At 48.7% G+C, this 12,684-nt stretch overlaps 1 protein-coding gene across 2 annotated transcripts in view; it reads left to right on the top strand.

The window, feature by feature from the left end:
- Positions 787–12,684, top strand: part of TRIB2 (tribbles pseudokinase 2) — a 29,380-nt gene continuing 17,482 nt past the window's right edge. Inside the window, exons 1-2 of one of the 2 annotated variants that reach the window (XM_005686991.3) lie at positions 787–2,489; positions 7,260–7,552. In XM_005686991.3, the coding sequence (XP_005687048.1) occupies positions 2,220–2,489; positions 7,260–7,552 (563 nt within the window). In that variant the 5' untranslated portion in view covers positions 787–2,219. The remainder of the gene's footprint in view (positions 2,490–7,259; positions 7,553–12,684) is intronic. The other variant, XM_018055626.1, reaches the window with a different exon arrangement.

Genomic DNA, 12,684 nt, shown 5'->3' with positions numbered 1-12,684 from the left:
GGTATGCGCCAGCATTGTTTGCCTGGGCCAAAGCCCTCTGGGCATGTCTTGGGAGCGGAAGAATTAGTGATTACCTGCGGTCTGAGTTAAAAGATGTCTTTGAGCTGGTATTTGGCTGGCAGAAAAATACTAAAAGCCTGATGGTAGGTGGGGGGTGGAGGGGGACACCGACTAAAAGCAAGCAATCCGTTTTTTCTTATACGGGGAGGAGAGTGTTGGAAAAAGATAATGAAACTGATTTTTGAAACTCGGGGCGGCAAGCACATCTTCCAAGGAAAAGAGCTATGTGAACAGCGGTGTCCGAACGCTCAGAGGATGCCCGGCTTGCTGGGGAGGAGCACCCGGGAAGATGAACGAGTTAGGAAGTCCACTCGTCACTGATGGAGCTTCTTAGGGACTTGGCGGCGGGGCAGAAGTCGCCCTGCCGCCTGCAGCAGGGCGCGCAGTTAGCCGGTGGCGGCGCCGGGACAGTCCCTCCCTGGCCGGGTGCGCTACCTCACCGGCTCCGGGCCCCGGGTGGATAAAGCACTTTGTTTACCTCACCCGGGCTGAGCCATCCTGGGGGGGCAGGGGGAAGGCGAGCGCCCGCGCCCGGAGTCGGGAGCTGCAATGGCAGTGGCAGCCGCCTGCGGGCGCGGGGAGCTGCCAGAGGACTGGCAGCGGAGAGGCTGATTGATGGGCCTCCGGCTCAATGAGGGGGGGCCCCGGGCGGGGGCGGGGCGGGGCCGACGCTGCGCTCAGCCAGTCGCTGGTGCCGCCGGGTGGTGGTGGAGTTGGGGGGGGAGAGGGGGGCGGAGGCTCAGTGGAAATGTGTCGGTGACATTGAATGGGGAGACCGAGCGCGAGCGAGGCGCGCGCGCGCACACACACAGCCCCGCTCGCGCAGAGATCCCCGGCCACGTAAGTAACTATTAATACCGCCTCGCCGAGAGATGCGGGCGTGCTGAGCTCGGGGATTGGCCTCGGGCACCATCGGCCGTCCCCTTCCATTTCCAATACACGTTTCTCTTACCCTCCGGGTGGGGGGAAGAACAAAAATCAAAGAAGAAGAGAAGCCGTCAATTTTCTCCAAAACAACCCCGCCAGGCAGTTTGGGTCGAGGGTAAGGGGTGTCGGAGCGGTGGCAAATTATTCCAAGGCGCGATCCAGTGAAAAGAGCGAGAGAGGAGACGGCGTGGGTTGACTGGGCTGGAGGTGCATCCCTTTCCTGCGCCGGGAGGACCCCCGGAAGCTCGTGTCGGGGACACCGGAGACCATTGATCTACCCTCGTCCTTCCTGCGCGCACTTCTCGCTTTCTCCGGAGGCCGATCCAGAGCGCGAGGGAGCGGCGACGGCATGAGCCGGTGCTGACCTCCGCCCGGCGGGCCAAGCCCTGGGCTTTGTCGCGTACCTGAGCCCGGCCCGCAACTCCGTGCCCGGCTTTTGCAATCTTTTGTTGGCAGCGCTGACCGCTCTAAGTTAAATGCTCCCTTGCTATTTTTTTTTTCTTTTCTTTTTGTCTGTTTGTTTAAATTTTGGAGAGCTCTAGCGATCTTGGAAAAGCCTCAGACGCCATCTACAGTTAAAACGTAGGTAATTACCCTCTCCGGACCCTCTCCGGCAACCTCCCCCCCGCCCGCCTTCCACGCCCCCCACCCTTTCCACCAAAAAAGGGGGTGCAGCGCGGATTCAGTCTGCGGTGCGGCGCGAGCCGGTACCCGGGCTTGTTTCCTTTTTCTTTTTGTTTGGTTTCTAACGCGCCGAGACCAAGCGGCGGCCGTGTGCGCTCCCCGAAGACTGCACAAACTACAGCGAGGCTCCTCCGCCCCGTCTGCTTCGGGAGCCTGCGTGGGGACTGCTCCGGGAGCCCCAGAGCTGCAGCTCCTCACCTTAGCAATCCGGTTACAAGTCCAGATCCACGTTGCAAAAGGAGCGAGCGAGAGAGAGAAACTAAAAGTGCGAAGATTCTGCAAATCGCTGGCGGCTTTCGGGGTAACAAAAGGACCCGAGTTGCCGCCGACCGAGGACTCCCCTGGGAGTCGGGCTCGGAGCAGACGAGGTGCCCGGCGGCTGCCGTTTGGTGGGTGCTTCTAACTCTTTCTCCACGTAGCCCCCTTCCCGTCCCTCCCCTCTCGATCCCTTTTAACATCCGTGGCACGGAGGCGCCTGCAGCCGCACTCGCCCGCGACTCATCTCTCCAGCGGTTTTTTTTTGTTTGTCGAGTGCGATCCCCACACTCATGAACATACACAGGTCTACCCCCATCACAATAGCAAGATATGGGAGATCGCGGAACAAAACCCAGGATTTCGAGGAGTTGTCGTCTATAAGGTCTGCCGAACCCAGCCAGAGTTTCAGCCCGAACCTCGGCTCCCCGAGCCCGCCTGAGACTCCGAACTTGTCGCATTGCGTTTCTTGCATTGGGAAATACTTATTGTTGGAACCCCTGGAGGGAGACCACGTTTTTCGGGCCGTGCATCTGCACAGTGGAGAGGAGCTGGTGTGCAAGGTAAAGAGCCCGGGGTTTGCTTTTGGCTGTTTTGTCTTTTGAAAAGATGCCCCGGCCTTTGGGAGGGGGCGGGAGGTTGCCGAGCCTTGCGGTCCGGGGGAGGGAGATTCGCCTGATTAATTATCCGTGGGCTTGTTAAATGGGGTTCTGAATTTATTTGTTCGCGTTCGACTAGTCGCGAAGTTTTTAGAGCGTTGCAGACAATGGGGCGGGCTGCGGCGGGGGCGTTCTGGGGAGAGCCCGCCGCGGAGAAGGCGGCGGGACTGAGCGGGGGCCACGGCCACGCGTGGTCCCTTCGGCTCGTGGAGCCCCTCTGCGTTACGCCGGGTCCCGCGGCCCGGGGATTTCTCCCTGGGTCCAGCCCCCTCCCCTGCCAACACAGTGTAGGGAATCCCCCGGCTAATTTCTAGGCGCTGATGCCTCGGTTCCTTTCGCAGCCATTGTTCTCGGCAGCGTGCAGGTGTGGAACCTTTGTTCCGTAGGTGCCCTTTAAAAGAGACGCACAAAGGTGTCCCCTCTGGCTGAGCCCAGGGGCCCAGCGCGGGGAAGGAGTTTACAGAGAGCCTCCTTCTGCCTGGAGCCTTGAAAGGAAGGTTGGGGGCGGAAATCAAAGCCACCAGCGCACCTCTGGGTATTGGAAATTGTGAATCCTTAGGGTCTTTTTCTCTTGTCTCTGTTTCTTCTCATCTCCAGCTTTCCTTGCTTGAACTCCCCCCGCCCCCCCTACCCATTTGCCCCCACTACCTACCCCCAAGCGCGCCCAACATACACCTTTGCCTGTAGGGTTTAGAGGCCAGCATTTGGAGCCTTGGGGATTCACAGTGCTAATACAGAGATGGGTACTTCAGTTTCCTTTTCGTCTTTGACCCTGAACTGGTTTGTGTTTCTGTGTCTTTGTGTGCGTTCACAGGGCTCCAAGACAAGGGGATGAGCAGGGGAATAGTTGCAAAAGAAAAAAAAAAATGAAGACGGTAGAGCAGGCTACCCAGGAATGGGACATAGATGAAGAATTCATTGTCACTTAATTTTAGCTTACCTTAGTGTCGGTTTTGTTTGGGGAGGGGTTAAGGAGATAGATAGTTCGAAGTGGGGATACCCCCCCCCCTTTGAAACGGGCACTCTGCATAACTGTGCTACAAATAATGCACCACACTTTTACCATCAACCATCGGCTGCTTTGTGAACTTGCTTTCTTTCACATGGGACTGGAGTATTTCATTGTGAAAAATGGGTTTTGTGGAGGGTCTCCAGTCTGTTATGCAGTTGTTCGGTTGAGACCTCAGGGGGAAATCAGAGACTCTTTAAACACTACTCTCTGCTTGGACTGAGCATTTGGTATTTTGCACCTTCTCCAAGTTATTGAGACTCAGAGCAGCTATTCCCAGTTAACCAAAATTCAGTAAGCTATTCAGAGCTGGGTTGAATTCTCAGAAGACCTACAACGTTGTACAATAGGGTAGTCATCCTCTGAAATGAATGAATTCCACAGAGCTGCCACTCTCATATGAAATATGCACAATCACCCAGCAGTGTGTTTTCACTCCTTTTGCTCAACTTCAGTAGAGCATTTTAATATTTTTCAAAGGCTGGAGATGCTTTTAAGTAAAAGGAGTCTGCCGCCAAATTCTGCAAGAACATCTTGCCCTGTTATTTCTTTGTTTAAAGACAGAGGTGACTCTGGCCCCTGCTGTTTCTTTCTCTTCAGATTTTTTCAAGACATATTTCACTTGAGACTGACCTTACAGTGTCATTCGTAGACTTGCTCTCTGGCCTGAAACTGTACTTAATCTGCTGGTTTAGTTATGGCAAAGATTGAATCAGCCCCTCACCAATTACTGTGCTGCTGCAAGTGGATTTAAGTGCAGTATCATTGTTCTGCTTGACAGAGGTCATCCCTTTAAGACACAGCAGCTCTGTTTGCCTGCCTTTTCACCAGAGGTGATGTGGGTGACTTCTTATGCAAGCATAGCTGCATGGTTGTATATATCCTAGGAAGCTCCAAGTGGTTTTTATAAGGCTGCTTCTGTGAACTACCCTCATAGACACACTGTGGACTCTTGGCTTACTGCAGGCTCAGTGAAGTCTACACATTGAATCCAGTTCCTTTTGACATCTTAGAATGTAGAGTTCCTGTCTCCTAGCTCTGTGTTGACCCAGGAAAAAAGTCTTTGTAACAATAGATCCAGTCTAAAGATACTACTCACAGGAACTCTGTGGAATTCTATAGGACATTATTTTGGGAGAGAGAGAGACTGGAGCGTCATTTAACCAAAATAATCATGCCTGTTTATTGTCTTCCTGTGTCTGTGTTAAGCTAGGCAGATGAAAGAAGGGGACTTTAGGGTGTCCTTAGCTTATCGTTTTCATGGAAATGCTTGTAGTCACTGTGCAGATTGACATAATTACTATCTTGGCAAAATGGGCACTTTTTTTTTTGCAAATACTATGAATGATGGCCTAATCTCACTGCCTTATCTGATCTGTCACATTATATAACTAAGGATCTAAATTAAACATTTAAAAGAGGCTGGCACTGAGGCTTATGGCTTGATTTTACACTTGAAGGTGATGGTTTAAATACCAGTCCAAGCTCATAAATGCCTGTTACAGCTCGTAATAAAAGTTTGGTTCCTACCCATTTGGGAGAACATAAGTACTTGCTTTATTTTGCATATTATGTCCACCATCTTGGAATTTGGTCTCTCCTACAAAGGGTATGGCTACATTTTGAAGGTGCTATGAATATGTTTGACTTTTAATTTTAATGTTCATTCAGTTTTTCAGTGGAACAGGATAATAGACTAAGGGTACTGAGCCAAAAAAAAAAATCACCTTTTATTTTTTTAAAAATCCAACTCAAAGCAGGAAATATGTTATAAATAAGCATTACCCCATGAGCATTGGCTACAGAGCCTGCAGCCTGGTGCTTCAGATCCCAGCGTCCTCCTTATATAATGCAATGTTTACATTAGTCACTGCAAAGCCTTTATTACTCTGGGAAATTTCTGAGGCTTTCCTGGGTTTCTGCAGTCTGGGTGTTAAAGTTGACTCAAGCATTTCAGATGCCTAATTGAACGGACCTCTGAGGTCACTGCTGGCAGGTCATCATTTGACAGTATCAGGGTGTGATTTGTGGTCTCTGGGGACACAGAAGTATTCATTCTTAAATTCTAGGTTATAGTGGCAGCAGCTGCGCTGCTTTCCTGAGATGCCTCATTATGGTTCATTCACAACGTTACTTTGCTTCCTCACCCGCGTTCACCAGCCCTCCCGAGGTTCTTACAGGGCCCTTTGACTCACAGATTTGGGGGTTTTGTTTTTTAAAACACAGAGAGGCTTCACTCAGGGATTCTATGTCCCTGACTGGGTTATGGAAAGCCTGTAAGTCCCCCTAAGACAAATCTATTATTATTGTACGAGCTTTTGAGAATGGGCATCGTCAGCTAAGAGGGGCCAGAGCTTTCATCAGATTCTCAGGTAGGGTCCGGACCTATAAAGGTCAACAGTGTTTCCAATCAGTGTCTTCAGTTTATGAAAAGGAGAGCAGCCGAGTGATCCTGAATGCTTTATCCACCTCCTCCAGATTATCGGTGGCCAAGCCAGGATTATATACTCAAATTAGATGGTTTCTGGGCCAGTGTTTTTCATTCCCCTCCACACACCACAAAATGATGATCAAGAAGAGTGTGTTCTAACTAATGAAAGAGAGACCGAAGAAGCTAAATGATGGTGAACTGTCAACATTCAGTGTATTGTTAGAGCAATGTTGGCTCTCCATGCTTCCCAGCAAGGAACACCCACACCCGCCCCTCACTCTTGCAGACACGGAATAGACTCATCATACCCACATTCCCCGGGCAGATAGGAAAGCCACATTCCAAACCCAGAGACTTGTATCCCTGATTTAGTGGAGGTCTTGAATGAAAATGTTTTTTTTTTTTTAACCTGAGAAAATCTCTGTAGTGTTAATTCTTATTAGATCTGTTCCCAAAAGGTATTGAGGGTGGATTTGCTTTCGAAATAACCCCACATTGAGGTGGCATTTCACAGGCTCATTTTGATTCATAGAAAATCATTGCATAACTGATTCATTGAGCTAGATATGTGTGGAGGGAAGAGAGAAAGGAGCGTGGCTGCTTTCTTAATCAGGACTGTGTCCTTTCTTAGCTCTGCCGCTGGGGGCTTGATTTGACTTGTTATCCAAGCCTCGATTTCCACATCTGTGAGGTGAAGGTACTGAATTACGTAACCTTCAGTCTACACATTTAATCTATTAATTGCTATTATGTTGTATACTGCTATGCAATCCAATTCTGTAGCAAAATTATTTTATATATGGTTGCTAGAGCTGTGTAGTGTTGGTGTATGGATGCTTTTTTTTCCTTTGAAGGTTAATAAGGTGTTGACTGTGCAGCTTGGGATGTCTCAAATTTTGCCTTAATTTTTTTATAAACAGAGGCGATTAGGATAGAGAGAAAAACATAACAAAACTTACCATTTGTGTATTGCATTACATCTTGCTAAGCATTCTGACCTTCATTTTCTCATATAATCCTCCCAACACTGTGAGTCAATCACTTGCCCTTTTGCACACGAGGATTTGGAGGCTCAGAGAAGTCAAGCGACTTATTCAATGCTGTACAGCTGGAAGGCAGGGCCAGTGTGATCAGGGGTTCAAGCTCAACCCGTGTCTATGGGAGGCATCTGCCTTCTGTGATCTGGTTGTATAGGAGGTATCTCTGACTCTTGATATTGTTCATCCTGCCCTAGGTGTTTGATATCAGCTGCTACCAGGAGTCCCTGGCCCCCTGCTTTTGCCTGTCTGCCCACAGCAACATCAACCAAATCACCGAAATTATCCTGGGGGAGACCAAAGCCTATGTGTTCTTTGAGCGGAGCTATGGGGACATGCATTCCTTTGTCCGTACCTGCAAGAAGCTGAGGGAGGAGGAGGCGGCCAGGCTCTTCTACCAGATTGCCTCGGCCGTGGCCCACTGCCACGACGGGGGGCTGGTGCTCCGGGACCTCAAGCTGCGGAAATTCATCTTTAAGGACGAAGAAAGGTGAGTCTCCTTCCTGTCCAGGCCCATTTGTTATGCCAGGCTGCTCAGAGCAGCTTGCCAGAGAGGCTGGAATGGACATTCTTGGACTGCCTGTCGTCCAGGTGAGGAGAAGGGACTGTGGAAGGACAAAGGGAGAAATACTGCAATGTTTTAAGTGCCCCTGAGAAGAGGTTTGCTGCTCCTCTAAGAGATGGTTATCAGAGGCTCACAAGTGCCAGGATATTCTGTGATCCTGTAATTAATTTTGTTTTGGTGTCATGACCTCTGAAGGTGGCTGCCGGCTTCTGTGGCACTTTCAGCGTGAATAAGGCAAACTTTTGAAAATTCTGCCTTCGGTAGTGTCCATGCCTGACATCAGTTGTTTATCATTCATTCATTCAAGAGATACTCCCTAAATCTGTTCCTAAGTTTGAATCACAAGTCTCAGGACTATGAATATCAAGATGCATTAGCTAGTCAGTGACCTAATACGGGAAGTGTTACTGGCCCACATACAGGTATGTGCTGGGTCAGATGGGAACTGGGAGCTGGGGTGTCAGTTCTAACGAGGACTTGAAGAGTCAGGAAAGTTTTTAAAGGAGAGGTGAATTTGGAGCCAAGCTGAATGTGTTGTAGGTGATGTGGGAAGGACTGGCGTTCCAGGTGAGGAACCTGCCTGGACACGTGCCTGGCTATATGAAAGTCTTGGTTGTTTTAAGAGACAGCTGGACAGGAGGCTGGGCATCTGGGCTTCATTCATGGTCCTTCCATTAACTCATTACATCATGTTTAGCAGACCCCCACTGGGACCCTGCTTTTTGCTCCAGCTGACTTTGATTGTAAAAACTCTTTCAAGTTCCTTTTTTTTTTCTTTTTAATAATGTGCTGTTTTAGAGGAGTGGAAGCAACTGATGCATATTCATTGCTGACTATTCCAAGAATTACTGCAGGGGCTCTACATACGTGATGTCATGGAATTCTTGTGACTGCCTTGGGCTTTCCTGTCTCCTATTAGCAAAGTGTTTAGTGAAGTGAAGGTTCCATTGTCACAGTCCTATTCAGGATCATCTGACTACAAAGCTAGGGGGCATCATTCATTCACTTGCTCAGCAAACATTCTGCAAGTACCTTTTATACGTCTGGTACAGATTTGCTGTCAAACCTTTCCACCTTCCAGTTAGATTAGCCCATCTATCCCAGTGGCCTGTGATGTTTTTAGGTGACTGCTTATGGAAGCCTGATGGCATCCAAATGAGAGAGATCTAGTGATGTGTGCTCTGGTTTTTCTATCTTTGTGGTCCAAGCTAAACGTCTGGCAGTGAACGTCTGGGAAGCATTTGGGGATTAGCACAGGTCAAAGGGCCTGTGGTTACTTAGTCCAAATGGAGTAATTTCATGAGCATTTATAATCCAGCAGAGTAGACAAAGTGCAGAGGGCCACTGGATTTCCCAGACCCACGGAAGTTGGTTATTGTTCCATATTTTTACCCATAAGGGAGTACCATGGGCCTCTGTGGTGATTAATATCCTGGTCTCCGACAGTGGATGGCTTTTACCTTCATTAACAAGCTAAAGAAGGTAGGGGCCCTATTTGAAGATCTAGAGTGTGGGAGTGATGGTTATCTTTCTCTTTCTGCTTACCTCCATCTGCCCTTGGATCCTGGAGACCCAGGTCCTCATCCTATTTTTGCGCTTACTCCTCTCTGTGACCTTAGATTGGTCCCTTCCCCTTGGCCTCAAGTTCCTCATCCTTTTCTTGTCCTGACTCTGTTGCCCTGGCTCTAAGGTCTTCCTGAGTTCAAACACTCAAGTATGTGCCACTTTGAATATTCTCATATACACCTGACTGAAAGATATACACCTGACTCCAACAAGATACTGACAGAGATATTCTTTTTGCCCTTCACTGTTCTATCTTCCTTGAAGATCTAATAACTAACTAAAAAAATAAGAGGGTTTATTTAGTGACCTATTTAAGAACCTTCCGTGGTGGCTCAGTGGTAAAGAATCCACCTGCAATACAGGAGACAAGGGAGACACAGGTTTGATCCTTGGGTTGGGAAGATCCCCTGGAGGAGGAAATGGCAACCCACTCCAGTATTCGTGCCTGGGAAATCCCATGGACAAAGGAATCTGGCGGGCTACAGTCTGTGGGGTCACAAAGAGTTGGACACCACTGAGCGACTGAACACGTACACACGGAATAAGGTTATCTTTCAACACTTAATTCTCTCTGCAGGTTGGAGAGGTGAATATTAGCACGTCATTGGGTAGATGAGGGGTCCGAAGTGTAGCTGGAGAAGTCTCAAAGTTACAGACACAAAAGAGCAGAAGACCCATTCTCTGTTAAGTCAACTCTCAAGAAATACATTTGGCCACCACAGGGATTCAGGACAATCAATGCCCTCTCTCCTGGGGATCCTCAATTTTAAGCATCATCTTTGATGCTTTGTCTCTGTAGAGAGGAATTGCAGGCATATTGGCTAGGATGTGGGGTGGTAGCCCGTCAGGTCCTGGATGTGGGGTGGTAGCCCGTCAGGTCCTAGCACAGCAGTGGTAGATATAGATGCGCCAAGTGGGTCCGAGTAGACTGGATGTTCCCGGGTCACAGGCTATGGGAGCAGAAGTCTGCGTCAGAGATACTGTACTTCAACCTGTTTGTTTTGCCATCAGCGAGCAGAGCCCCAGAGGTGAGTGAGGGTGCTTGTCCAAGAGTCCACGCTGTTCTGGAAGCAAATATGGGCTGAATCTGTTGGGAAGATCCCCTGGAGAAGGGAAAGGCTACCCATTCCAGTCTTCTGGCCTGGAGAATTCCATGGACTGTATAGCCATGGGGTTGCAAAGAGTCGGACACGACTCAGCGACTTTCACTTTCACTGACCTCCCATTTGATGGTGCGAACTTCTCCCCCAGGACTGCTTGTCTTTTATGGGGATATGTGTAAGGTAATTCGTGTGTGATGGCAAAGCCAGAGTCCTTGATGTCACAGGGGCCGAGGAAGAAATGGTCACACATAGGAAACTATGATGCTTCGTCTGGAGTTACGTTTGGCTTATGCAGAAGAGTGTGACCCTTTCTAGAAAGAACTAGAAAGAAGTATCTGGTGTGAATGTGAAGCCAGGACACCACAGAAGCAGGTGGTGTCACGCTCAAAGGTGATGTCAACGTTCAGTCCTGAGGGGGGGTGGGGGGATGAATTGAGCCATTGGGATTGATATGTATATACACTGTTGATACTATGTATAAAATAGATAACTGATGTGAGCCATTGTATAGCACATGGAACTCTGAATGGAAAGGAAATCCAAAGAGGGGATATGTGTATGTGTATAGCTGACTCACTGCTGCACAGCAGAAACTAATACAACCAGGCAAATCTACTCCAACAAAAATTAATTTTAGAAAAAGCTCAATCTTTTTTAACTTTGAAGAGCATTTTCCTTCTGAAAAAGACAGTGTAAGTGGCAGGTAAGAAGCTGGCCATCGTCTGTTGCCACCGTATCTGAGAACCTGAGTCAGAGTAGCCCTGCCCCGCAAGGGGCCGTAGAGAAAGGAGAGCCCCTTGCCCCAGGCCATAGGCGAGGGAATGGGCCGCACAGCAATAGGTGACCTTGCTCAAGGTCCCACAGTCAGTCTGATGATGGAGGCAGCCTAAAACTCCTGTCATTTCCTTCCAGAGCTCTTTCTCTGCCCTGATCCCCAGGGAGGCCCCAGTGGGTTTGCTTTGAGAAGGTTGCTTTCCTTTTCAAGGAGATCTTATACGTTTTCATTAGTAGGCGATAGGACCTTTCTCATTATCACCCAACCATCAACTTTTGGTAAAAGATGAATAATGCTTAGCAGCCTTCTTTCATCTTGTTTGGGCTTTAACCTCTCCATTTTGGACTGTAAGGCTGGTTTTGTCACTCAGGATATTCTAGTTCCCAGGGGCCACTGAGTTTCATGGCAGTCTCTTCTTTGGCCTGCTGTATGGAGACCACTTCTGTATTTCTGAAAGGGACAGGAGCCAGGGGCTCTGGGATCTCTTCCGGGCCTTGCTGCTTGCAGCCTTCACTTTTGGTCCCAATCAATTGGACCTAATGAATAGGTATTTCAATAGGACGAAAACTTCCTCCTCTCATAACAACGTGGAGGTATGAGAAACAACGAGTTGGATGTGAAAGGCTTTGAAAAATTAAAACAGTGGAATCTGGGTCTGTTTTCTGATTATTAAGGCATTGGTTCTGTGATGCCTGGGGTGGGGGTTGCATAGAAGAGACCTTAGGAAGCACTGCTTTATTAAGCTTCAAGCCACCAGACATCTCTTTTGCACTCGTCTGCATCAGTCTCTCTCTCTCTCTCTCAAGGATGTGCTTCTTGTTCTTTGATGATCTTGAAAGTGATCAAAGGGGAAAGCATTACATAGTGAAATTGGCTGATGCAAAGAGCCGACTCATTGGAAAAGACCCTGATGCTGGGAAAGATTGAGGGAAGGAGGAGAAGGGGATGCCAGGATGAGAGGTTGAATGGCATCACTGACTCAATGAACACGAGTCTGAGCAAACTCCAGGAGATAGTGAAGGACAGGGAAGGCGCATGCTGCAGTCCATGGGGTCGCAAAGAGTGACCAACAGGTGGTTCAGAGAGAGACCTGACTCTGGGTTGACTTCTTATGCACAGATTTTCCATTCTAAACCATCTGTAACTCTCAAGCCCGTGGCCATCCATGGAAACATGCTTAATAGAACTGTCATCACCCTTAAGTCCAGCTTCCTACAAGTGGTTTTGCACACATTATACATGGATGACACCTGATATTCTATGAAGACTTAATGCTAGGGTGCCTTCTGCCTCTGTGTTGAATCCGCAGCACCTCAGATTCTTCTGCTCCTGTTTTATTTGTTTACTGTTACTTTATTTACTTATTGGCTGCGCTGGGTCTTTGTTGCTGCTTGGCTGCTCTATTGTTTGTTTTTGCAATGCACGGGCTTCTCATTGCGGTGGCTTCTCTTGTTGCAGAGCATGGCCTCTAAGCTCATGGCTACAGTAATTGCAGCATGCAGGTTCGGTAGTTATGGTGCTGAGCTTGGTTGCTTCTTGGCAAGTGGAATATTCCAAGACCAGGGATCGAACCCATGTCCTCTGCGTTGGCAGGCAGATTTTTATACACTGTA

Source organism: Capra hircus, chromosome 11 (genome assembly GCF_001704415.2).
Source record: "Capra hircus breed San Clemente chromosome 11, ASM170441v1, whole genome shotgun sequence".
NCBI classification, from domain to species: Eukaryota; Metazoa; Chordata; class Mammalia; order Artiodactyla; family Bovidae; genus Capra; species Capra hircus.
The sequence above is the reverse complement of the archived record's forward strand: the minus strand, read 5'-3'. Positions and strand labels throughout refer to the sequence as shown.